General features: G+C 37.9%; 1 protein-coding gene across 4 annotated transcripts in view; it reads right to left on the reverse strand.

The window, feature by feature from the left end:
* Nucleotides 1-27,737, reverse strand: part of PPME1 (protein phosphatase methylesterase 1) — a 78,807-nt gene that overhangs the window by 37,184 nt on the left and 13,886 nt on the right. For all 4 annotated transcript variants that reach the window (XM_008589356.1, XM_008589357.1, XM_008589358.1 and 1 more), the window contains exons 2-3: nucleotides 19,596-19,689; nucleotides 18,755-18,847 (exon numbers count right to left, since the gene is read on the reverse strand). In XM_008589356.1, the coding sequence (XP_008587578.1) occupies nucleotides 18,755-18,847; nucleotides 19,596-19,689 (187 nt within the window). The remainder of the gene's footprint in view (nucleotides 1-18,754; nucleotides 18,848-19,595; nucleotides 19,690-27,737) is intronic.

Genomic DNA, 27,737 nt, shown 5'->3' on the forward strand with positions numbered 1-27,737 from the left:
AAAAAAAAAAAAAAAAAAAAACAGTACAACTTTGCTAGTTCTGGAATGGTTGAATGAAAAACAGCTATTTAAGAATTAGACTAAATGGGCTGGCCCGGTGGCGCACTGGAGAGTGTGCCGCTTGGGAGCGCGGCGGCGCTCCCACCGAGGGTTCGGATCCCATGTGGTGACCGGTTTCCGCTCACTGGCTGAGCGTGGCGCGGGCGCAACACTGAGGGTTGCGATACCGTTGCCGGTCCCCGGTACGGGCGAGACACCGAGGGTTGCGATCCCGTTACCGGCCAGTAAAAAAAACAAAAAGGAAAAAAAAAAAAAAAGAATTAGATTTAAGCAGCCACAGACAGCTCCCACCCAACAGATATGAGGAGTGCGCAGGGATCTCAACAGCCATGGGCAGCCCCACCTGACAGATGGTAGGCATGTACAGAAAACCTCAGGAGCCAAGGGCAGCCCCCACTGCTGCTGCAGACACCACTGTCACACGAATGGTCTGTTGCAGTCGCTGCCACCACAACAGTGGCTCAGTGCCACAGCAGCAGCCACTGCTGCCATGCAGGTGACCCACCAAACACTTGACTGCACTGACACAAAGAGAGTCACCAGCAGAGCCCAGGGAAAGAGCTGGGGAAGCACAGACTTACAACAGTTACAAAACCCACAGGGAGAATTACGCCACCATACACAGTAGCACACCTGGGGTGAGAGGTAGGTGCATAACCCATGTGACTATATTGATCCACGGAGAGACATATACAGAACCCTCCATGAGTGCGTGTATTAGTCCGTTTGTGTTGCTTATAAAATAACACCTGGTACTGGGTGATTTATAAAGAAAATGAAATTTATTGCTTACACTTTCTGAGGCTGGGAAGTCAAAAATCCATCTGGTGGTAGCAACAGTGAGCCAAGGGTCTCACATTGCAAGATGGTGGAAGCAGAGACAGCAAGAGAGAGAGAGGAAGACAGACTCTACTCTTCTTTTAAAGCTCTCAGAACCACACCCCTGACCACCATTTTTAATCCATTCATTACTGTGCCATCCTACAAGCCAATCACCTCTTCAAGGCTCCACCTTTCAATTACCATAAGAGGATTTCCCATCCTCTTATTAACAATCACAGTAGGGGCTAAGTTTCTAATACATAAAGCTTGGGAAACAATTCAAGCTTCAATGAGTTTTGTGGGGACATAATGCAATCCACTACAGTGCAGAAACCCAGGAAAACCAAATATACTAAGGAAGAAAATTACCAATCACCACCAATCCATCCCCCAACCAAGGGAAACAATGACCCAAGAGGAGCCTCTGCCTACAGAAAAGAGGAAAGAGAAACCCCACCCATGGTCACTGATTCAAACTGAGGAGCTCCAATAAACCCCAGTGCACCCATCAGGACCATGGGACGCTAGCTGGGGAGCCAACAAGCTTGCCCAGGGTCACCTACCTCAGCCAAAGAGCAATAGAGCACTCAGGCACTTCTCCCAAGAACTTGAGAGCTTGCCCACATCCTCAACAACCCAACACAGTGTCACTAACCTCAGCAAGGAATCATTAGTGCCCCAGTGCCTAGGCCATGGAGGCACTCACACGCAACTCCGACATTGAATATGGCCAAAGGACCCACACAGAGACTACACTATTGTGTCTACCCAGAACCAATACTAAAACACCCTACTCAACGGTCAATATGAAACACGTCTACAGGAGAAAGTCTCTCTCCTCAATGCCCACTCCAGAGTAAGAGAATCAGCAACTACTCTACCACATGACCAGACATCAATGTAAACATACTAGAAATTTAAAAAAAATTAGAAAATATTACACCACCAAAGGAATACAATAATTCTCAAGTACCAGATTCCATTGAGCAGGAAACCCTTGAAATGACTGAAAGGAATTCTGAGCAACAATCTTAAATAAACTCAATGAGATACAAGGTGACTCAGATGACACAATGAAATGAGAAAAACTATCCAGGATATGAAGGAGGAAATTTACGAAGAGATTAATACCTTAAAAAAGAAGGTAGCAGAACTCATGGAACTGAAGGAGGATTCAACAAAATAAAAAACACAACTGAGAGCTTAAGCAGCGGGTTAGAACAAGCAGAAGAAAGAATTTCTGATCCAGAAGATGATCTTTTTGAAATAACTCAGGTGGACAAAAAAAAAAAAAAAAAAAAAAAAGAAAAAAAAAAAAAAAAAAAGAGAGAAAGAGAAAAAAGAATTTTAAAAAATGAAGAAGATCTAAGGGAGCTTGCAGACAACCTAAAGCATACAAACATCCAAATCATGGGTGTTCAAGAAGGAGAAAAGAAAGGAAAAGGCACTGAAAACCTGTTTAACAAAATAATAGCAGAAACCTTCCCAGGTATAGGGAGAGACACAGACCTTCAGATTTAGGAGGCTCAAAGAACCCTAAACAGATTCAATCCAAAATGGCTCCCTCCAAGACACATTATAGGCAAGCTGACAAAACTCAAAGACAAACAGAGAATCACAAAAACAGCAGGAGAAAGCCAAGTCACCTACACGGAAGTCCCCATCAGACTAACAGCAGACATCTCAATAGAAACTCTACAGGCCAGAAGAGAATGGGATGATGTATTCAAAATACTAGAAGAAAAAACAAACAACCAAAAATAACTGCCAGAAAGAATACTATACCTAGCAAGCCTATCTTTCAGAAATGAGGGAGAAATAGTATATTTCCCAAACAAAAAATGTGGGAGACCACCACCAAACAACCAGCCCTACAAGAAATCATCAAGGGAGTCCTGCATCTCGAAACCAAAAACCAAAAATCACTACCATGAATACATAAGAAAAAACAAAACCCACTCATAGAACAAAAATACAAACAAGAAAAGAGAAATAAACTGTATCTTACCACCTCAAAAAACCAATAAACACTGAAGACAAACAAGGGGAACAAACAAACATATTTAAAACATCCCAACGAACATCAATAAAATACTAGGAGTAAGACAATACCTTTCAATAACATCTCTAAATTTAAATGGATTAAACTCCCCACTCAAAGGACAAAGACTGGCTGATTAGATTAAAAAGCTAGACCCAACTATTTGCTTTGTTCAAGAGACTCACCTTACCTGTAAAGACACACACAGACAACAGTGAAGGGATGGCCACAAAAATGGAAACCAAAAATGAGAAGTAGCTATTCTTATATTGGATAAAATAGACTTTAAACCAAAAGCCATAAAAAGAGACAAAGAAGGCTATCATGTAATGATTAAGGGATCTATCCAGCATGAAGACACAACAAACATAAATACATATGCACCCAACACTGGAACACCCAGAAATATAAAACAAATACTATTAAATCTAAAGAGACCTCAACATGATAACATTTGAGGACCTGAACACTCCTCTCTCAGCACTGGGCAGATCATCTAGGCAACAAATCAACAGAGAAACAAAGGATTTAAATTACATTTAGATCAACTGGACCTGGCAGATATCTCAAGAACGTTAACTCCAACAACTACAGAATATACATTTCTCTCATCAGCACATGGAACATTCTCCAGGATAGACCAGATTTTAGGCCACAAAACAAGTCTGAACAAATTTTTAAAAACTGAAATCATTTCAGGTATCTTTTCAGAAAACAACAGATCAAAATTTGAAATCAATTACCAGCAAAACTCTGGAAACTATATAAATGCATGGAATTTAGACACATGCTCCTGAATGACCTATGGGTCAAAAAAGAAATTAAACAGGAAATCAAAAAATTTCCTGAAACTAATGAAAATAAAGACACAACATACCAAAACCTCTGGGGTACTGCAAAAGCAGTACTATTGCAGTTTATTGAAATAAATGCTTATATCAAAAGAATAGAAAGGTTTCAAATAAACCACCTAAGGCTATACCTGAAAGAACTAGAAATATAAGAACAATCCAATCCCAAAATTAGTAGATGGAAAGAAATAATAAAGATCAGAGCAGAACTAAATGAAATAGAGAGTCAAAATATGATACAAGAGATCAATGAAACAAAAAGTTGGCTTTTTGAGAAGATAAACAAAATCAACAAACCATTAGCTAGGCTAAATAAAAAAGAAGAGAGAAGACTCAAATAACAAAAATCAGATATGAAAAAGAAGACATTACAACTGATGCCACAGAAATGCAAAGAATCATTAAAGACTATTATAAACAATTACATGCCAACAAATTTGAAAACCTGGAGGAAATGGATAAATTTCTGGACATATACAAACTATCAAGACTGAACCAAGAAGACAAAGAAAACCTGAACACACCAATAACAGCAACAAGACTGAAGCAGTAATCAGCAATCTTCCAACAAAGAGAAGCCCAGGCTGGATGGCTTTACTGCTGAATTCTACCAAACCTTTAAAGAGGAATTAATACCAATTCTCTTCAAACTATTCCAAAAAAATGGAAACAGACGCCATTCTCCCAAACTCATTCTGTGAGGCCAGCATCACCCTGATACCAAAACCAGACAATGATACAACAAAAAAAGAAAACTACAGGCTAATATCTATGATGAACATAGACACAAGACTTCTCAAAAAATATTAGCAAATAGAATACAGCAATACATCAAAAAAATTTATACATCATGATAAAGTGGGATTCATCAGAGGGATGCAAGGATGATTCAACATATGTAAATCAATAAATGTAATACAACACATCAACAAAATCAAGGACAAAAAACATATGATTATCTCAATAGACACAGAAAAAAGCATTTGACAAAATTCAACATCCCTTCATGATAAAGACTCAGCAAATTAGGTACAGAAGGAAAGTATCTCAACACAATAAAAGCCATATATGACAAACTCACCACCAATATCACCCTGAATGGGGAAATATTTTCCTTTAAGAACAGAAACAAGGGCCGGCCCAGTGGTGCGGTGGCGCTCCCGCCGAGGGTTCGGATCCCACATACAGACCGGCCGCTCACTGGATGAGCGAGGGGCGGGAGCAACACCGAGGGTTGTGATCCCGTGGCCGGTCCCGGTCTGGTACGGGCGCGACACTGAGGGTTGCGATCCGTTGCCGGTCACGTAAAAAGACAAAAAAAAAAAAAAAAAAGAACAGAAACAAGACAGGGATGCCCACTTTCACCATTCCTATTTAACACAACACTGGAAGTACTAGCCAGAGCAATCAGGCAAGAGAAAGAAATAAAGAGTATCCAGATGGGAAGAAACGAAGTCAAACTGTCCCTGTTTGCAGATGACATGATCCTATATACAGAAAAGCCTAAAGACTCTACAAAAAAACCCTCTTACAGCTGATAAACAATTTCGGTAAGCTTGCAGGATACAAAATCAACACACAAAAATCAGTAGCGTTTTTATGCCTTAACAATGAACTAGCAGAAAAATATATCAACACGGCCGGCCCCGTGGCGCACTTGGGAGAGTGCGGCGCTGGGAGCGCAGCAGCGCTCCCGCCGCGGGTTCGGATCCTATATAGGGATGGCCAGTGAGCTCACTGGCTGAGCGTGGTGCGGACGACACCAAGCCAAGGGTTGCGATCCCCTTACCGGTCACGAAAAGGACAAAAGAAAAAGAAAAATAAATCAAGAAAGCTAGCCCATTTACAATAGCCACCAAAAAAATAAAATTCCTAGGAATCAATTTAACCAAGGAGGTGAAAGATCTCCACAACAAGAACTACAAGTCACTGCTGAAAGAAATTAAAGAGGATACAAAAAGATGAAAAGATAATCCATGCTCTGATTGGAAAAATTAACATTGTGAAAATGTCTATACTACCCAAAGCAATCTACATTTTCAATGCAATCCCCATCAAAGCAGCAATGACATTCTGCACAGAAACAGAAAAACATTCTAACATTCATATGGAACAACAAAAAACCTCAAATAGCCAAAGCAATCCTGAGCAAAAAAAAATAAAGCCAGAGGCATATGACTACTTGACTTCAAATTATACTACAAAGCTATAGTAACCAAAACATAGAAAAGGCATGAAAACAGATACTGAGACTAATCAAACAGAATAGTGAAACCAGGAATCAACCCACATACAGCCAACTGACCTTTGACAAAGGCAACAAGAACATACATTGGGGAAAAGACTGCCTCTTCAAGAAATGGTGCTGGGGACTCTGAACGATAAATGCTGGCGAGGTTGCGGAGAAAAAGGAACTCTCATACATTGTTGGTGGGATTGCAAAATGGTGCAGCCTCTGTGGAAAATGGTATGGAGGTTCCTCAAACAGTTGCAGATAGATCTACCATATGACCCAGCTATCCCACTGCTGGGAATATACCCAAAGGAATGGAAATCATCAAGTCGAAGGTATACCTGTTCCCCAATGTTCATTGCAGCACTCTTCACAATAGCCAAGAGCTGGAATCAACCCAAATGTCCATCATCGGATGAGTGGATACGGAAAATGTGGTATATCTACACAATGGAATACTACTCAGCTATAAAAACGAATGAAATACTGCCATTTGCAACAACATGGATGGACCTTGAGAGAATAATATTAAGTGAAACGAGTCAGGCAGAGAAAAAGAAATACCACATGTTCTCACTTATTGGTGGGAGCTAAAAATACACAAATAAATTCACTCACTCACACACACACACACACACAAAAAAAAAAACGGGGGGGAGAAGATATAACAACTACAATTTCTTTGAAGGTGTTACAACAAGCAAACGGAATGGACATTCTTGGGTGGGAGGGGGGAGAGGGAGGAGGGAGGGAGGTTTCGGTGATGGGTCATAATAATCAACCACATTGTATACTGACAAAATAAAAATAAATAAATAAATAAATAAATAAATGGTGCTGGGAAAACTGGACATCCATATGTAAAAGAATGAAACTAGACTCATACCTCTCGCCATATACCGAAATCAACTAAAATGGATTAAAGACTTAAACATAAGACCTGAAACAATAAAACTCCTAAACGAAAATAGGGGAAATACATCAGGATGTAGGACTGGGCAAAGATTTTATGAAAAAGACTCAAAGGCACAGGCAACAAAAGAAAAAACAAACAAATGGGATTAATCAAATTAAAAAGCTTCTATGCAGCATAAGTAATTAACATAGTAAAAAGACAACCTACAGAATGGGAGAAACTATCTGCAAACTATGCATCCAACAAGGGATTAGTATCCAGAATATATAAGGAACTCAAACAATTTAACAGAAAGAAAACAAGCAACCTGATTAAAATATGGGCAAAGGAGCTGAACAGGCATTTGTCAAAGGAAGATATACAAACGGCCAACAGACACGTGAAAAAATGCTCAATAACACTAACCATCAGGGAAATGCAAATCAAAACCACATTGATACGTCATCTTACACCAGTTAGACTGCCCGTTACCAAAAAGACAGAGAATAACAAATATTGGCTAGGATGTGGAGAAAGGGGAACCCTCCTACAAGGTTGGTGGGACTGAAAATTAGTACAGCCATTATCAAAAACAGTATGGAGGGTCCTCAAACAACTACAGATGGAACTGCCATATGATCCAGCAATCCCACTGGTATATTTTGGTATATACCCAAAGGAATGGTAATCATCATATCGAGGGATACCTGCACTCCCATGTTTACTGAAGCTCTATTTACAATAGCCAAGAATTGATACCAACCTAAAAGTCCATCAACTGACGACTGGATAAGGAAAATGTGGTATATATACACAGTGGACTACTACTCAGCCATAAAAAAGAATGAAATTCTGCTATTTGCAACAACAGGGATGAGCTTGGAGCAAATTATGTTAAGTGAAATAACCCAGGCACAGAAAGAGAAATTCCACATGTCCTTACTCATAAGTGGGAGCTAAAAAAAAATAAACAAATAAATAAAAATAGAAAGAAGCATACATCACAATAACTTGTTGAACTTTCAAAAGGACAGAACTGAGGACACCAGGGGTGGCAGAAGGGAAAGTTTAGCAAGAAATTGATAAAGAATCATAAAAAATGACTACATTGTATAATGTTGAGTATACTAATTATCCTGATTTGATCATCACACATTGTACACAAATATTGATAGTCAACTCTGTACCCCCCAAATATATAATCAATTACATTTCAATTTAAAAAATTTAAAAATATATTTAAAAAAAAAAACACCTAGATTTATCCAACCATTTTCTCACTAGAATTTGTGGTGTCATCAATAATAGCAACAGTAGTAGCAGCTATTGCTAATATTTACTAAATCTTACTATGTGTCAAATAACAATCTAAGTGCTTCAAATGAATTATCTAACTTTCTCCTCACAACTGTTCACTATTCAGACAAAATTTTTGGCATTTTATAGGTGAGGACATTTTACCGAGAGATTAAGTAGCCTGCCCAAGGCTAAACAGCTAATAAGAGACAGAGTCGAGATGCTGCAGGTAGTTCTCATCACTGACTGCATAACAGAATCACCTAAGGAGCTTTAGGAAAATTACTGCCCAGACACTAAACCACCAGAAATTCTGATTTAAGTAAACCAGGGTAGGGTCAGGGTTATCTATACATTCTAGAGTTCCCCAGGTGATTCTAATCTACAGAAAACATTGAGGCCCACTAGCCTAATCCTGGAGAATGAGACAAGATTGGAAGATCTGGGAAGTAATAACATGCTTCTGAATCACTTCATTATCTCACCAAATTATCTCCCTGAGAAGTAGGCTAGGAAAATATTAGCATAATTTTTGTAGCCAACAAAACAGGTTCTGAGAGGTATAACAAGTTGGTGAAGGTGTGGATTAATAAGTATCCTCACAAACACACGATATCCTCAAACTTAATAATTCTTGCCAATTTGATAAATGAAAAGTGGTATTCCTTTATTTTACTCTTAACAGTAAGGTAGATCTATTTTTATAAGTTTATCAGTTATTTACATTTCTTCTTCTGTGGCTGTGGACAGACACTTCACACATCTTGCACATTTTTCTAATGGATTTTTTTTACTGCTTTGTAGGGATGTTTTCTTCTTTTAAACATAATGGAAATATTAATCCTTTGCCTGTTATTTATATTGCCCATATTTCACATATTTTTTACATAGTACCAGTTGTGTTTTGTTGCTTTGTGTTGCTTCGCCCCCCACGGATTTGTCATCCCATTTCCCCAGGGTGACGGAGATGCAAAGGATTACTCAAAGCCCATCTCTTCTGATCAGTGAGAGACCCCAAAGTGGTTAACTTTCCCTTGGGAACACTCCAGCAAGAGGCATCCCTTCCTCGGGAAATTAACCCCGAATTGGGGTTCTCTTCCTGCATTTATTTTCCAGACCAGGAAGTTACAGGAAGAGAACATAGGTGGGATTATAATTGAACAATATAGGCTGGTAACTTTCAGTGAAACAAGCCAGATAACATTCCAGTAGACAATTAAGTGGTCTGATCAACAACAGCTTGATCTTAGCAAACATTCCTTCTCCCTCCAGACATTTTCCAGTATCTTTACATTTCAATCAGTAACTAGTCTGTCCTTGAGCCAGCAACCTTGCTGTGCCACAAATCTTACAGCAGAGACTTTATAGCCTGAGGAAAATTTCCAGTCCTCTGCAAGGTCAATATTTGAAACTGCAAGGCTTTGGAAAACCAGGCCCTGTGAAGTACATATGCTTTATAGTATATTCCACAGTGTTTTAACTTTAAGGTACTATGTCCAGAAGTTTTTGGTTTTGGCAAAGTCAAATTAATCTTTCCTTTATGGCTTCTACTTACTTTGGCTAAGTTTAAGAAGGCCTGTCCCAAGGTCATATATGAAAGTTTTTATGGTTTGTTTTATAAATTCAGTACTTTAATCCACTTGGATTATTTTTACCACATATTAAATTCATTTTTATACATAGGCTTATTTCTTTATTCTTTCTGCCAATACCATACTATTTCAATTGATAAGAGTTTTAAAATATGTTTTGATATGAGATGGCAAGTTACCTCCCTCTTGCTCTCTTTAAAATTATCTTGGTTATCACAAAGCATTTATTCTTCTGTGTGAATTTTAGTTTGTTAAGTCTCATGAAAAATCCTATTGGAATCTTTAACCAGGTTAGCCAGATTCATATAGGAACATGATTTATTTCTCTATTCAGATTTTCCTTTAAATTCTTCTGTGAAATTTTATTGCTTTCTTCATAAATGACTTATACTTTTTTAAAATAAGTTTTATTCCCAGGAATTTTATATTTTTGTTGCTTTTATGAACAGGATCATTTTCCCTGTTATATTTCCAAATTTAATAAGTGCTAATTTTAGGAAAAGTAAATTTTTTAATATTGGCTTTGTAAACTATTGCTTAACTAGTAGTTTCAGTTCATTTTCTTTATTTTCTAGAGAGACAATCACAAATAAGGACTGTTCTGGCTCTTCTTTTCAAATCTTTAAAATTCTTTTCCTTTCTTGTGTTGTTATTTGGCTAGAACCTACAGTATAATGTTGAAAACAGCACCCTGTCTTGTCCCTGACTTTAAAAGGAATGTGTCTAACATTTCTCCACTAAGCTTGATATTTATACAATTTTCCAGTGTATAAACTTTAGAATGTTTAGGAAGTGTTTCATTTTTTCACAGTTGCCAAGAGTTTTCAACAGGAATGGGTGTTGTAGTTTAGATAAAGTCCTTTTGGGGCATCAAATGAGATGAAAGACAAATTACATTGATAGATTTTCTTTTTTTTTTTCCTTTTTTGTCTTTTTTTACTGACCGGCAATGGGATCGCAACACTCGGTGTTGCATCCGCACCGCGCTCAGCCAGTGAGCGGGAACTGGTCTCCACATGGGATCCGAACCCTCAGCGGGAGCGCCGCCGCACTCCCAAGCAGCGCACTCTCCAGTGTGCCACCGGGCCAGCCCTACATTGATAGATTTTCTAATGCTGAGCCATTCTTACATTCCTGGGATAAACCTTACTTGGTCACAATGCATTATTATTTTACTACACTATTGGATTCAATCTGCTGTTATTTTATTTAGGATTTTGCATCTATTTTATAAGTTGAGATTGGCTTAGTTTTCCTGCATTGTCATTGCCTGGCTTTGGTATTAGACTGATGATACCCTAATCATTAAGCTGGGTAGCTTAAAACAGTACTCTTCTAGGGCCGGCCCGGTGGCGCACTGCTACAGTGCGCCGCTTGGGAGTGCGGTGGCGCTCCCGCCGAGGGTTCGGATCCCACATACAGACCGGCCGGTCACTGGCTGAGCGAGGTGTGGGTGCAACACCGAGGGTTGCGATCCCGTTGCCAGTCCCGGTCCGGTATGGGTGCGACACTGAGGGTTGCGATCCGTTGCCGGTCACGAAAAAAGACGAAAAGGAAAAAAAAAAAAAAAAAACAGTACTCTTCTAAGTAGTGTTTTAAATGGTGGAAAAGTTAAATGAACTTTCTCCTTTTTGAGGGAAATTAACACTCCATAACATATCGAAAATTTAGAATTGAATTAATTATTACTCTCCTTGCCTCCATGAGTATCTCCTGCCTAATCAAAATAGTATCTTGATTTTTCTAAAGGTCTTCAATAGGTTCTCATTGCCTAAAACAGTGGTACTCAATTACAATTAGGTAGAAGTGTATCAAAATGCTCAACTCCACAGAACTTTAAAATCTGAATATGTTTCAAGCAAAACTTTCTTTCCATACTCCCTCCTCAATTTTGATATGTCTAAAATAAATTTAGTGTGGATGTGGGTCAGGGGAGTGTTATGCTGTGTTTAAAAATAGCTCCCTCTATAATTACCCTGAACCTAAAGGGTAACTAACAGTGCAATTCCCTAGGTAGGTATACCTGGTCCTCCCCTAATTTTGCCCCTGTGATCTCTCCCAGTCATCTCTTTCCTTGCCCTCCACCCTAATACTTTATACTCAAACTACAACCAAGTTGATTGTAATTTCCAAAACATACTTCACCATTACACTCTTCAATGCCTTTGTGTTCACCTCTTCTTGGAATGCCTTCTCTACTAACCCAACTTCTATTCAGCCTTAAAAACCCAGTTCAGATGTCCTCTCTCTTATGAAACTTGCCTTGTAAATCCCTTATCCGTCACGAGTTAATCACTTCCTCCTCTGTTACCATTGTATCTTGCACACAGATGCTATAATCTCATCTAACAACTGAGCGGTTACAAGTCAAGCACTTTACCAAGAACCTTACACCTATTGTTTAATTTTCACAACCATCCTATTAACTAGGTGGTATATACCCATTTTACAGGTCAAGAAACTAAAACTTAAATAGATTAAGCTGCTTTGAGATTCAAAACCCAGTGTACCTGAGATAAAAGTTTAAAATGTTTACTGTATTATTTGTATATATGCACCAACTCCATTTTTCCTCCTTCCCCATTAGACTTACACATCATAAGAACAGGAAGAAAGGATATATATTTAATTCTCCACTGTATCCATTGCACCCTAATAAGGGAACTGTGTCCCAGGCATTATATTGCTGATTGTCTGACCTTAATAAAGAGTAAACTCTCATTTTTGACCCTTAGTAACTCAGCACAAAGCTTGGAATATAGAATATACTCAGTAAATACTTGCTGAAATAAACTGAATTAACTGGAAGAATAAGTATCGGCAGACACTTCAGATTCAATTCTTGGCTTCAATCAATCCACATTTGATTTGTCCCAGGTCCTTTAGAGATACCAAATATGAAAACAACTGGAGGCTGGCAAAAATCGAGCCTGCTGAGGCTGCATATGCTAATAAGCTCCCACTGTGTCTCTCATCTCTCTTCTGGGTCAGCCGGACTTCCATTTCTGCTTAGTTCTGGATTCTCCCGCAGCAACTAGGCCAGTCTGTTAGACCCAGTACTTGCTGATGAGAGAGGGCTACAGAAGCCATAGGTATTACCCATCATATATGATCAACTTGATTATAACACCAGCAACAATAACAACTAATTTATTGGATATAACCAAGGAACAAAGAGTTCAAAAATTAATTTTCTAGAAATCTAAAGCCTACCCTTTAAAACACCATAATTTTCTTCTATTAGTAATAATCCTTTCATAGTTCCACAAAAATGATTATAGATAAAGGTTTTCCAAGTGCTTTACAGTTTGTTTGGGTCTTTTTCTTTCTCACTAAAGCCAAAGTAGAAATGCTTTCTCTTGATAGATGATAAGGCTTCTTCTGGTAAATCACTGGATTTTGTGGTTTTTCCCCTCCAAACCACAAAACATTTAGATAAAAAAGGGCTTTTACTCAGGTACGAGGATTTGACAAAATTATGGACAAGAAGGAACTTTGAAGGATACACTCACGGTTAAATCCTGCAGTGAGATTATGCTCACTTTTCCTCTATAGAGAGACTGGGCTGCTTTAAAACAGTCCTAATCTTTAGAAATTCTACTTTATATGTATGAAAATTATGCCTCTATAGCTTCTGCCCTGAGTTCTTTCCTCTTAGCCAGTACAGAACCAATCTTAAGAGAAATATGCAAACTGGAGTGAGACAGAGGTACGTTTGAGTTTTGGTGCCATCATTGGCTCTGTGATTTCTCTAAATTTCAATATCCTCATCTGCCTAATCTAATAAAATTATAGAAAAACTAAATGGGATCATGCACCTAAGCATTTAGCAACAGTATCTGGCACATAGTAAATGTTTAAAAGATGTGGCTGATTTTTTATTATAATTGAAACAAATATTACGTCTCCCAAATCTTTTCTTTTTTCATGCCACTTTTCAATTCTTTCAGCTGTTCCTTAAATGCTATTATTTCAAACACTGTAATCCTGGCTGCTCTTCTTTAACTTGTAGGACCCAGAACTAAGTACAATCTTTTTCTTTTGAAAACAGTTTCCAATAAACAAACAAACAAACAAAAAATCATTAAATTATGGCATTAACAACATACAACTAAAAACCTAGAAAATGCAAAAACAGGGGGAAAAATCACTCATTAGCTTTTTTCTATAGTGTCCAGGAAAATTAACTTAAAAGATTGTATAATACTATGTTTTACAGGCATATCTGTTGCTCACTGGGATTGTTAATATTAGGTATATAGCTTTTCCTGTATTTGGTATTATTTCCTTAGAACTTGGAACCCTACAAGTGCAATTTCTGTGTCAAATGGTATAAATATCTTTTATTATTCAATCGCATTGCTAAATTACTTTCCAAAAGAGTGCTATTCATTTACAATGCCACCAACAATGTTTGTAAATTGTCTGTTTCTGGTACCTTTGCTAACACTGAGGATTTATTTCAAAAAACATTATTTGATATGTAAAAAATGATACCTATGAATCAAATCTGATTATGAGTGAGGATGAATGTTTTCCACATCTGTTCTCATGGAGTATACTAACATTTATAAAGCAAATGTATTTCACAGGGCCTAGTTTCCAAAGCCCTGTAGTTTCAGGTATAACCTAACTTTTAAAATTACATATAGAAATATTAAGCTTTCAAAAGACAGGAATCTTTCCCCAGGCTAAAGTCTCTGTTGAAGATAAAGAATTGTAACACAGCAGAATTGCTGGCTCAAGGACAGACGTCCTTGGTGCAGGTTAACCTTACTTGTTATGTAAGCATACTAAGGAAATTGCTGTAGAGAAAGAAAATGTTTGCTAAGAACAAGCTTTTGTTGGTGGATCGACTTAACCTTTTGCAAATTGGAATGTCACTTTGTTATTTCACTGATGTTACCAGTTTCTATTGTTAAACTATACTTAGCTATAACTCCACCTATGTTCCTTTTCTATAACTTTCTGGCCTGGAGAATAAATACTGAGACAGAACCCCAGTTCAGGGTTAATTTCCCAAGGAGGAATGCCTCTCTCTTGAGGGTTCCGGGAAGTTAACCCCTTTGGGGTATCTCACTGCTCAGAAGAAATTGGCTTTGAGTAATTCTTTTTGCATCTCCGTCACCCCATGTGAGGCAAAGCAACATATTCTGTCTCTTTATGTCCTTTGGCCTGTGTTTCCTAGAGTTTGAGATTTTTCTGACCACATTATACAACTTATTTATGTATCAGTGATATGTAAATGACACACTGTCATTTGATAAAGCTTTCAGAATAGTTATACTTTTCTGCTTTCTTAAGCAGAATACAGTGAACAAAATTTAACCTTTCTTAATTGTTCAGGAATGGCATTAACTTATTCAAGGAATAAATATTGAGCAACAATTCCACGACATGCCCCGTGTGTTAGATATATGAGAGTGAATAAGGCACAGTCCCTGCACTCAAGGATCTCATGATCTAGCAACATAAATACCAATCACAGCTGTTCATTTCTTCCTCTTCAGTATACTTCTCATGTTATGCTAGTGCCTTTTTGCTTTACCTTTTATTGCTTTGTTTTATCAATTATTCCTGGATGAAGGCCTGAGGGAAATTCTGTCTCCATGATTATAAGGTGCTTTGTCTTACTCATGCTGTTTGCCATAGGTGCCATTTGCCATAACTGCCTTCTGGATCCACAGACATGTTCCAATCCTACAGGAATTCTGACCTCTGGAGTCAAGTCAATTACTAAAGTACTAACTTCTGTGTAGTCATTTTTATTTTCAAAGCACCATTAGGGGCCGGCCCGGTGGCGCACTGCTATAGTGCGCTGCTTGGGAAGTGCGGTGGCGCTCCCGCCGAGGGTTCGGATCCCACATACAGACCGGTTCCCGCTCACTGGCTGAGCGAGGCGTGGGAGCAGCACCGAGGGTTGCGATCCCGTTGCCGGTCCCGGTCCGGTACGGGGGCGACACTAAGGGTTGCGATCCGTTGCCAGACACGGAAAAAGACACACACAAAAAAAAAAAAAAAAAAAAGCACCATTAAATATAAACTCATTCAGTGGACTAGTACACTGTCGGGAATAACAACAACAAAAATTTAGCTAGCCAAAGTCCAAGCTATTAAACTGAGCAGTAGGGAATTCCCTTTGTCATTTAAGTAAACCAGGTAAGCTACTGGGATATAATGATCTATCCATAAAGGAGTGGGATGCTAGTAGGTATTTTAGAAAAAGGGAATTGAGAGATCAAATACATCTGAAAGACAAAGTTAAAATTAAATCTATTTTGAACATCATCTCAGAGCCTTTAATAATATACTCTTATGTAGGATGAATTTCCAAGAGAGGTAAGAGAAGAATATTGTATGTGATATTTCTCAAACTCATTTAATCACAAAATCCCTATTTCATTAATTTCTCATGGAATTAGTAAACTGTAGAATACACTTTGGTAAAAGAAGAACTAGAGATATCCTCTACAATGATAACAAATATAACAATGTCAGCAGCTATTTATCAATCACCTCCTATGTGCCAGGCATTTCCCATGTTATTTCATTGCTCCTATCTATGGGATAAAAATATTCAATATCAATACATGTCAACAAATAGATTATGATATTTGAATATGGCTTTATAATTTACAAACAGTTCATATCCAATATTTTACATAATCTTTAAAGAATCCTTGAAATGTAAGGAGACTGTATTTGGAGAGCAAAGTCTTAAGTGTCCTGTTCAAAGGCTTAAGTAGCTTCCTCAAGGCCACATAACCAGTACTGGAAAAATCAGGACTAGAAATCACATCTGACTCCTACTTTGCTGTTCCTTCCCTTAGTGTCAAAAGCAATAGCTATTTCATGAACTAGCACAGACATTCTAGGCCTACCTAGATCTCTCCTCTCTAAGGACCATGAATGCTCAAATAGGTAATATTAGCTCTGATTTTGCACTGGAGTCCTTGGGAGCTGCTCTAAAGTTCCAAGAATATATTGCAGCTACCTCTGGTCTGCATGTGTAATTCTCATCAAAATTTTACAGAATCTTATGACCCATTATATACTGTCCTTGGAATAAAGTTTTTCCTATTCACAGACCAGTTTTTGCCAAATTTCTTTTGAGGCAGAGCCTGAAGTTACTATCCATAGCAAGTTACAATGCAGCTGTGTGAATGTGACATGCCAATTAACATGGATCCTCTTTCCTCTCCCCAGTCACACACCTCTTTCCTTCCGTGTCTCCCATGTGTTAGATGTCCAGTGACAGTGTAGCAGCTTAGAGCAGAGCCGTGCAAGTTATGGCACATGGGCCATTTCTGGTGGCTCTGACCTTGGTTCAGGGCAACAGAGTACATTTACTACTATAGCTGCTACATTGGGAACAGGCACATGTTGCTGTTATTTGTTCATACACAAAACACTCCTTGAGCATACAATATATGCCAGGGATAAATAAGCCATGGTCTTTGCCTCTGAAAAAGCTCACAGTCTATTTGAGGAATGTAAATGACTAAAGCTATAATCGGAAATGTGGTTAGTCCAAACTGAGATGTGCTCTAAGTATAACATACAACCTGAATTTCAAAGACAGTAAAGAAAGGAATGTAAAATATCTCAATAATTTTATATTGATTACCTGTTGAAATGATATTTTAGATACAATGGGTTAAATAAAATATGTATCATTAAAATTAATTTCACCTGTTTCTTTTTATCTATTTACTGTGTCTACTAGAAAATTTAAAATTACATCTATGTCTTGCATTATATTCCTACTGGACAGCATTGGTCTAGAGACATGACAAAACCTGGCACTTATGGACAAATCATACAGCTTATCCTAGAATAAGAGAAAGAAGTAGCAAACAAGACAAGGGTGAATTTATTTAATCACTTAATAACAGCTGGATACATGCTTTTGGGTCAAAAACTGTTTCAGGCCTTTGGGAAATAAGACATTATCCCTATCCCTTTTCTCAAAGAATTCATGATCTAATAGGAGAGACAAGAAGTGCTTTTTTTATCTTTTTTTAAAAGATGACCGGTAACAGGATCTTAACCCTTAACTTGGTCTTGTCAGCACCACGCTCTCCCAAGTGAGCCACAGGCCGGCCCTCAAGAGGTGCTTTTATACTTAATTCCAATAGTCCCCTCTGCCCGGCACAAAGTGATATGTTCAGGGTCTTCCTTAACTCCACAGCCATCTGGCTCCAGGTGTCTAGTGATACATTCCCACTTGCTCCCATTTTCTGTCCTTAAGGCTCCCTAGTGGTAAACAGAGGACGTACTGTATGTATACCTGCTTGATACATACAAGAGTTGACTTCATTTTAGACATAGATGTTGCTAGTATCCTCCTCAGCAGTATCTCTTCTCACACCCCAGAGTCCAGGATATTAGGAAGATCTAAAACTGGCAGCATTCACACAAACACATATCCTCACTTCTAGACCAGGGTATCACTGACCAAATATTGTTTACTTCCTAGTAGCTCACAAGTACCATTAAAATATAAAGCATCATTTAAAAAAAGAAGAAACATTTTCCAAGTATTTATGAGACAGCTCCATGTGCAAAGTACTACGTAGGCTGCTGTATAAGGGAGACAAATAATGTGATAGACATTATCCAAAACACATGAATAAAATATCTACTTACTCTCTATTACTTAGATTACTGAGATATAGACCCCCACTTTTGACAAAGCACAAATTCCACCCCCCTCATCCCAATGCACATATATACAAAATTTTATAAACTGTTTGAAGAATTCATGCACTAAGGCCCACCCCAGTTAAGAACCTCTGGCTTAAAAAACAGGTGATCTTGAGCCTACCATGACAAATACTCAGATTCTACTACATTGCTCACTTTCTTACATCAAACAACACGAGTGAGCAGAGAGGAAGAGTTAGGCTAGTCAAATTCATCAGAAGTAAACAATGTGCATTAATCAACTTCTACTACACTTACTGTGAACACAGCCCAGGAAAGAGCAGAATGGCCTCCTCCATGCAGAAGAAGCAGGACTGGACCCTCTGAACCACTCTTGTAAACTCGAAAAGTGTATGAATAGTTAAAGATCATGTGTCTAAATTTTTGCTCACTTAAGTTTTTGATTAAAATAAATTCATAATTGGGCCGGCCCCGTGGCACACTCAGGAGAGTGCGGCGCTTGGGAGCGCAGCGGCGCTCCCGCCGCGGGTTCGGATCCTATATAGGGATGGCCAGTGCGCTCACTGGCTGAGCTCAGTGCGGGTGACACCAAGCCAAGGGTTGCGATCCCCTTACTGGTCATACAAAAAAAAGACAAAATAAATAAATAAATAAATAAATTCATAATCATACTGATTAGAAAACTCAGGCAGCACCAACATGCAAAATTACAGACTTCTAAACTTAAGAGAATCTTAAATAGACATTTCTGAGACACCAACCTTCTGCTTTCGAAGCATGGACCCAGTATGACCATTCTTTTCAATTAAGAAAAAAAAGTATTCCCTCTGCCCTAATGAAGACAGAATCCTTGGTTTCTTGAAATAAAACCATCCAATTAATTTGAGTCATGAAACCTCCTCCTGAGCTCTTAAGAGATAGATCAGTTTTACATTTTTAATCCTTAATCCCTTCTCCATCATTAGAAAATCATAGCCAAGGAAGACGTTGGCATGGCCTTACGGGTAATATTTTATAAAGAACAGGTGGTAAATAAAATGAAATAAACAGCAGGAATAAAAAACATTTTAGAAACTACACACTCTTCTTAGACAACATGACAATCTTGCTAAACAATAAGCCATTTTGCAAAGGATATATCCTTGCCAGTTTCATTCTCTACTTCTACATCTTCCATGGACTCAAAGTACTGACTCCAAGGAACAGGAGAAAAGTCCCGCTTTCTTCCAGGGCTGAGAAAAAAAAAAAGAGAGATGTTTCAAGTAAAAAATAGTTATGCAAAAAAAGATAAAAATCTTGGTCAACAAATGCTAAAAGTAAATCTGAAATGAAAAGAGCAAGCATATTTTCTATTATATATACAAAGAGTTTATCAGAAAGCATCACAATAAAATGTGTTAAAATAAATTCAAACATAGATTTAAACATAAAAATTTTAGGATTTTAGAAAATTAATTCATAATCACAAATTTCATGTATATACACACCACAAAACCTGCTAGTTCTCTCTCTCTGCTCCCGGCTGTAGGCTCATTCTTATCCTCTCAACTCACTTTAATATAATTCCTACTACAATCATTCTTGGTCACTATTACTTCTTCGCACCTCTAATCCTTCACATTCCTCCATGTTTCTTTGTCATTTCCAACCAATCAATATACAACCTTCATGGAAAGAAAACTGGCAACATCAATACCTAGAACTCTTAAGGATTTATCTGAAGATTTGCTCACATGGAAGTGAAATGACTTGTCTATTCAATGTAGCATTGTTGGTAATAGAGAAAAGTTGGAAATGACCTAAATAATCATCAACAGGGGACTGACTAAAATAAACTGTGGTGCATAGTGAAATACTATTTAGTTCTAAAAAGAAATTATATATTGATAAAATTCTCTGTATGTATATATTGGATCCCTTGCATCAGCGAGCTGCTGAAAAAACAAACAAAAATTCTTTACATATGGATATATAATAATTCCAAGATACATCGTCAAGTAAAAAGACAAACATGATGTACATGCTGCCACTTGGGTAAAACTGGGAAACATATATAAATTGTTTATTATGTTTAGAATATCTTTGGAAGGGGCCGGCCCGGTGGCGCACTGCTACAGTGCGCCGCTTGGGAGCGCGGCGGCGCTCCCGCCGAGGGTTCGGATCCCACATACAGACCGGCCGCTCACTGGCTGAGCGAGTTGCAGGCGCAACACCGAGGGTTGCGATCCCATTGCTGGTCCCGGTCCGGCACGGGCGCGACACTGAGGGTTGCGATCCGTTGCCGGTCACGAAAAAAGACAAAAAGGAAAAAAAAAAAGAATATCTTTGGAAGGATATTGATATAACATTGATAATATCCTGGGAGGGGACGTATGAGAGGAAATGAGAGGGTAAATTTTTCAATGTATATCCCTTTCTACCTTTTGATTTTTGACCATGTATTATTAAAAAATATAAATTATTTTAAAACAAAAATAACCAATAAATGTTTATTTACAACCTATGTCTTCAACCTTGAATGGGACATAGGAAAGAAACCCCTATTTCCACACCTATCCTTCTTCCCAACAAAGGAGGAAATTCTGAGTTCCATCTACTGCAAAACATTACCTCCTGCCAGACATCTTCCTGTGTACATCATAGGGTTGAATGGAGAATATCTACAAAGTATAATACAAAGCTCTGTTTAAAAACTTAAGTTAACAGAAAAGCACTCCTGACTATAATCCTGGAAAGAATTACAAGAGCAGCTGGGTAGTCAGGGACGTATTCTTTCAACAACAAAGCATTTATTGACTGTCTGCTCTGTTCCAGGCCAGGTGATAGTTCTCAATCTCTGTAACAGTGTAATCACCTGAGGAACCTTAAAAAACACTGTGCTTGGGTCTCACCCCCAGAAATTGATTTAAGTGGTCTGGGGTGTGGTCTGGAGTACGGTCTGGGGTATAGTATGAGAATTTTTAAAGTTCCCCAAGCTGAAAGACAGAGAAGTGCTAGGAATACAAAGGTAGAGTACACGATTTTGAATGAGACAGGAATTCAAATTTCTTATAGTTTCTACCATTGCCCTACAATTCCCTACAAGTTCCAAACACTTACAGTATGGTCTTGGTCAAATTATTCAAACTCTTTCTGCCTTGGATTATAGTAACAATAAAATAGTATGTATTTTAAAGAATCCAATATATCTGGCATTTGGTAGTTGTTCAATAAATGAGTAATCCTATCTTCTGATAGAAAAAGTGCTTTTGTGGAAGTAAATTGCAACTTCAGCCTGGACTTGTTTTTTTTTTTTTTGGTTTTCTGATTGCACTTGAATTCTTACAGGAAAACTAAAAGCAAAACTTCTAATTCTACTTAGTCATCAGTCACTCACAAATCCATCTATGCATATACTAATTTGAGTATGACAACCACAACATGGCATGTCAAACATGTTATAATGGATTCTAAGGATCCATGGATAAATTTTTGATATCTGGACCTAGGATATCATTACAGTAATAGTACTTTACATTTACAATGCACGAGTCTTGTACCAAATACTTTTAAATGATTTCATTTAATCCTCACAAAACTTTAAGTTATTTTTACCTCATTTAACAGATGAAAAAACAGATTTAGAGATACAAAGTAACTTGTCCAAGGTCACACAACTAGTAAGTAGCAGGAACAAGATTTAAATCCAGTTCAGTCACTTTCCGAAGCTTCTACTCTTTACCCCAATGCTACATTACTTCTTAGATTCTTTTTTTCTCTCACTCTCTCATTTATATTTCTGAAAAGTAATAAGGCTTTAGTGCACAGTATCAGAGGTTTACTTTTCAGAGTCTAAATATGTCTGATTTTGACAATGAATGCCACAGAAACCTTCCAAGTTGGCCAGGCATCAGTTAAAGAAAAATTACTTCCTATATAAACAGAAATTATTCCTAGAACATCCTCCACTTCTAATTTCCTTTGTTTTTTGTTTTTTGGTTTTTTATTTATTTTTATTTATTTATTTATTTTTTAATTTTATTTTGTCGATATACAATGTGGTTGATTATTGTGGCCCATTACCGAAACCTCCCTCCCTCTTCCCTCTCCCCCCCCCCCCCCATTTTTTTTTTTTTTTTTTAAAGCTTCCAGAAACTACCCAACTTATACCCACTAAATAAGTAATTCCCATTTGGCTACAAAGTCAACGATTCTACTCTCACAGAGACCATCTAGCATACCCCAACACCTTCTTTGGAACACATAACTGTTTATACAGTCCAAGACTTTAGTTAATTTTACAACCAATATCAGACATTAAATAGATAGCAAGAACCTTACATTATCTTTATACTCTAGTCAGACAGAATACTCTGGGCCGGCCCGTGGCTCACTCGGTAGAGTGCGGTGCTAATAACACCAAGGCCCCGGGTTCGGATCCCATATAGGGATGGCCGGTTCGCTCACTGGCTGAGCGTGGTGCTGACAACACCAAGTCAAGGGTTAAGATCCCCTTACCGGTCATCTTTAAAAAAAAAAAAAAATTAATTAATCTGCTTATTTTTTCCCTGGGAGGCAATATTAGATCAATGATTTTCATACATTTTTGAAGTATCTCACATTAAGACATATGTTTTACATTGTGACCTAGTACATATATACACATATAGAATACTCTGTATTTTAGGGAGGGAGTCTTTTTTTAAAAACAGTTTTAGATTCTTATTTTATTCTTAGCTACTTTATGGTTATTATAGCCTGTGTAAGCCTTTCTTAGAATTTTTTTAATGAATTACTGACTTTTTTCTCCATAGGATCATAATAAAAAAATTTAAACTAACGAAAGAACTTTTAAAAGCGTAAAAAAGTTACATTTTACTTTAAAAACAAGGATTTCCTCATTCAACAAATATTTACCAAGAACCTATTAAATGCATAAGGCTAGAATTGAAATGGGGGTAATGGGAGATGTTGGGATAATTATAAAACTTGAGAGACAATGCCTCTGCCCTCAAGAAACTAATATCAAGTACATAAATAACTAACAGTGTACACAGAATTAAATACACTAAGAGGTACAGCTAAAGATCTGTGAATGTTCAAAGGAGGAAAGAAAAATTACATCCAGCTTGGAGAATAAAGAGATGCTTAAAAGAAAAAATAACACGTAAGCTAGGTGTTGAAAGACAGAATTTGGACTAATGCAAATAGGGAGTGGTAAGGAAGACATTTCAGGCAGAGAGAAGAGCATGAACAAGGACCCAGTGCGGTGTCTATCATAAGGTACACTGAAAGAAACAAAAATAGACGACTGGAATGATGTGGGAATAAGTACAGCAGATTTGAAAACCTAAAAGAAGCTGATACAACTAAAAGTAGATTGTGGAGAAAAATGATGTTAGATATAATAAAGTGGGGAATACATGTTCTTTTTCTGTTATCTGTGTGTGTGTGATTTTTTTGGAGGGGTCCAAAAGTAAGAGAGTTTGGATGGTATTGTAAAAAGTGAAGAGCCAATAAAACGTGCAGATAAAACAATTTTAGAAAAATCAATCTGGTGAAAGGTACAAAATGAATTTTATTCTGGAAAAAAAATACAATGCATAGCCAGCTGCCGAAAAAAAACAAAAAACATTGCAATAACCTGGCTAGCAAGGGATGGGAATCTTAACTGGCAATTGAATTAAAAAGGAGGAGAACACTGAAAGACCTTTCAAAAGGTAATCAAATTTCAGGAATGTTCAAGACCTGGAGGATGACTGCCAGTAGAATCCAAGTCAATTCTAAACTTCTGAACTAAGAGGGAGATGAATTATTGAGTCCTACAATTTGTAAATAAAAATCTACTTTGGTAAATAACTGTACACTAAATTTTTTATGTCGGGTAAAATCTACTTCAAACCTAACAAAATAAACGTATAATTTCTACTACCAGAGGAAGGAATTCAGCAGATTTGGCAAGGAGGAAACAAAGCAGTACTGTGAGAGACACAATAGAAATATGGCTTCTGCCTAAATCACATGAATCAAATGTTTTTATAAACAGACCATTTACTATTACAGACCATGTTCAGAATCTGATGAGCACTATGAACCCTAATCCAGAAAAAAATGCATGCATATATATTTTGCATACAATTCCACTGGCTTCAAGAAACCCACCTATCAATCCCAAATTAAGAACCCTTGGCCTATACTTTGACCTTAACGACCTATTTCCAGCAGAAAGAGAAAAATAAAATAAGGAAGAAAAGAATGTGGTGATACTGCGTTCGTAATAGTTCCTAAACCTAAATTCCTTTTCCATTTGCTACAAACTAAAGATTTATTTTCATAACCCCGTTCTGCCATTATTAACTGTGTGACCTTGGGCAGGTCACTTAACTTCTGTAAGCCTGAGTTTCTTCATGCCAGATGGTGTTATAGTACCAATTTTATAGGGGTTGTTATGAGAATTAAAGTAGCCCTCTCATCCCTCGGTTACTCTCAAATTAGCCTGTTCTAATTTTATCACAGAACTAATCATTTTCTAAAATTGTTTTATGCCTATATTTGTTATTATCATCCGGCCACCCCACCTAATTCGCCACTATGTGAGAGCCCTGAGAGAAAAAATGTTCTCCATTTGTTCATCATGTTTTCCCAGAGTGTGACACATCAATGATTCATATCGGTTGACAGTATGAAATGAGCTAATATGCATAAAGCAATTAGCTTGCTGCCTCAATAAATATTTATTATTACTATTAGTAAGCAGCTTTGAGGCTAATAAACAGTCCCCTTTACTTAATCCTGATAATGTTTCCAGGAGAAGGAAATGGGACCAAACTACACTAATCAAGACTCTGGTACAGGTATAAGGATAGACATAAAGATATATCAAAAAGAATCAAGAGTCCAGAAATAAACTCAAACATTTACAGTCAACTGATTTTCAACAAAGGGGCCAAGACAATTCAATGGGAAAAGGAATAGTCTTTCCAACAAATGATGTTGGGACAACTGGATATCCTCATGCGAAAGTATGAATCTGGACCCTTTCCTCACACCATACACATGGTTAACTCAAAGTGGATCATAAACCTAAATGTAAAAGCTAAAAGTATAAAATTCTGAAAAGAAAACACAGGAGTAAAACTTCATGATCTTGGGTTAGGCAACAACTGCTTAGATACAATACCAAAACCAGAAGTAATAAAAGAAAAGATTTAGGACTTGGACTTCATCAAAATTAAAAGCTTTTTACATTTGCAGTTTTTACACTATGGCTATATACAGAGAAACAGTAAATACAGATTCACGGATAACAGCATGTGATCTGAGGTCAGACTACCTTAGTATAAATTTCATTTCCAATAATTACAAGCTTTGTGACCTTTGGAAAGTTAATCTGCCTCAGTTTCCTCAACCATAAAGTTTGAAAAGTGACTAAAAGGAAGCAGATAGTAAGTACATCACAAATGTTAGTTATTATAGAAATATTGTTTACAGTCAAGTCATTTAGTATACTGATTACATTTTCATTCTTGTACAACTTTTTGCTTTTTTCTAGAATTAATAATTGTCTTTAACTTTGTTTGCTTAGTTTTCTATTAAATGGTCACTAATTGTTTCCCAAAACCTTTTGATATGCAACAGAGGTTAGCAGGTATTTCAGAAAACAGAAAATGCAGATAGTCCATAAACATATGACTAATTTCATTAATAATCACAGACACAAAATTTTAACTCATAATAAGGTATCATTTTACAACAATCATACTGACAAAATATAAGCAGCCAGACATTAGCAGGTATTAGCAAAGAAATAAGAAAAACCATTTGTAAAGCAGTAAGGCACCTGATAAAATTGAACAGGTATCATTCAATCTGGTAGTTTCACTTTATCATTTTTTTTTTTTTTTTTAAAGATGACTGGTAGGGGGATCTTAACCCTTGGCTTGGTGTTGTCAGCACCATGCTCAGCCAGTGAGCGAACCGGCCATCCCTATATGGGATCCGAACCCGGGGCCTTGGTGTTATCAGCACCGCACTCTACCGAGTGAGCCACGGGTAGTTTCACTTTAAAGAGAAACTGCTGAACACAGGCATCAAGGTACACATACAAGAATGTTCATAGACACATGTCCATAAAAGCAAACAAAAGTAAGCTAACTGTGAATTACCAGTGGAATATATGAATTGCGATGTGTATTTAGACAACAGAATATGGCACAGCAGTAAAAATGTATGTAAAAGAGTTATAGGCAATAACATGGGTGAATCTGAAAAATATACTTAGAGAAAGAAATAAGCACAGAAAATAATGAATGCAGTATCATTCCATTAATAATAAAGTTCAAAAACAGGCAAAGCGAGTTTTCCAGTCAAGATGGTGGAATAGACGGTCCCCAGCATCACTCTCTCCCACAAATCAACCAATTTACAACTATAAAAAAGCAACAACAGCCAAGCTGGGGCCACTAGAGCTCAGAGGAAAAGAAGGAGTGCATGAAGGCAGGAGAAGTCACAATGAGAGAAGGAAAAAACCACTCCCACCATTTTGTGCTGCAGCCACTTTAAGGCTGGAGCTGCTGAGCGCACAGAGCAGGAGCCAGCAAAAGCTGCAGCTGTGCCCTTTGGATGAAGTTGCTTGGAGGCAGCAGGGGAGAAGAAGGTCTTGGTGGCCCCCAGGCCAGCAAGACCACTAACAGGGTTCCCATGGATCCACACAGGAGCAAGGAGCTACAACAACTGAAAAAAAAAGAGCGGCTTAGAGGCCAGTGAGTTATCACAAGGGACCGGCGCACAGCCCATCTCATAGGAAGTGTTTGCAGCATGGGCAGTGGGGGAGACAGGCCCACCAGGGGAACACTGGGGCACAGCAAGAACAGCTGACTGGCACCCCAATCAGTGAAGGACCACTCAGAGGAGACTGGTCAGGAATACAGAATTGCATGGGGTACAGTTTGATGAAAAAGACTCAGTCCCAAATCAGAGTTTCTACACAACCCAGGTGCACCAGATCTCTGGAGAGCTGGAAGTACCTATAAAGTCAACCATTAAAACCTGAGCTGCACAAAAACCCTTCCCTAGGGAATCAGCAGCAAAGCAGCAATTTAGCTAAACCACACAGCTCAGGTACTGGTCCCCACAGGAAGTTCCCCCATTTTAGAAGTAAGCAAAGGACAAAAAATTAGTTCCGGCCCAGGCACACCGCCAGCACCTTGAGGCCCCCCTGGGGACCTGAGGCATGGACCTGGGGACTGGCCCCCCCACCAGCACAACCAGGCACACTGCCAGTGCCAAGGAGCATGCCAAA

This window comes from Galeopterus variegatus, unplaced genomic scaffold, assembly GCF_000696425.1.
Source record: "Galeopterus variegatus unplaced genomic scaffold, G_variegatus-3.0.2 Scaffold5396, whole genome shotgun sequence".
Taxonomy (NCBI): domain Eukaryota; kingdom Metazoa; phylum Chordata; class Mammalia; order Dermoptera; family Cynocephalidae; genus Galeopterus; species Galeopterus variegatus.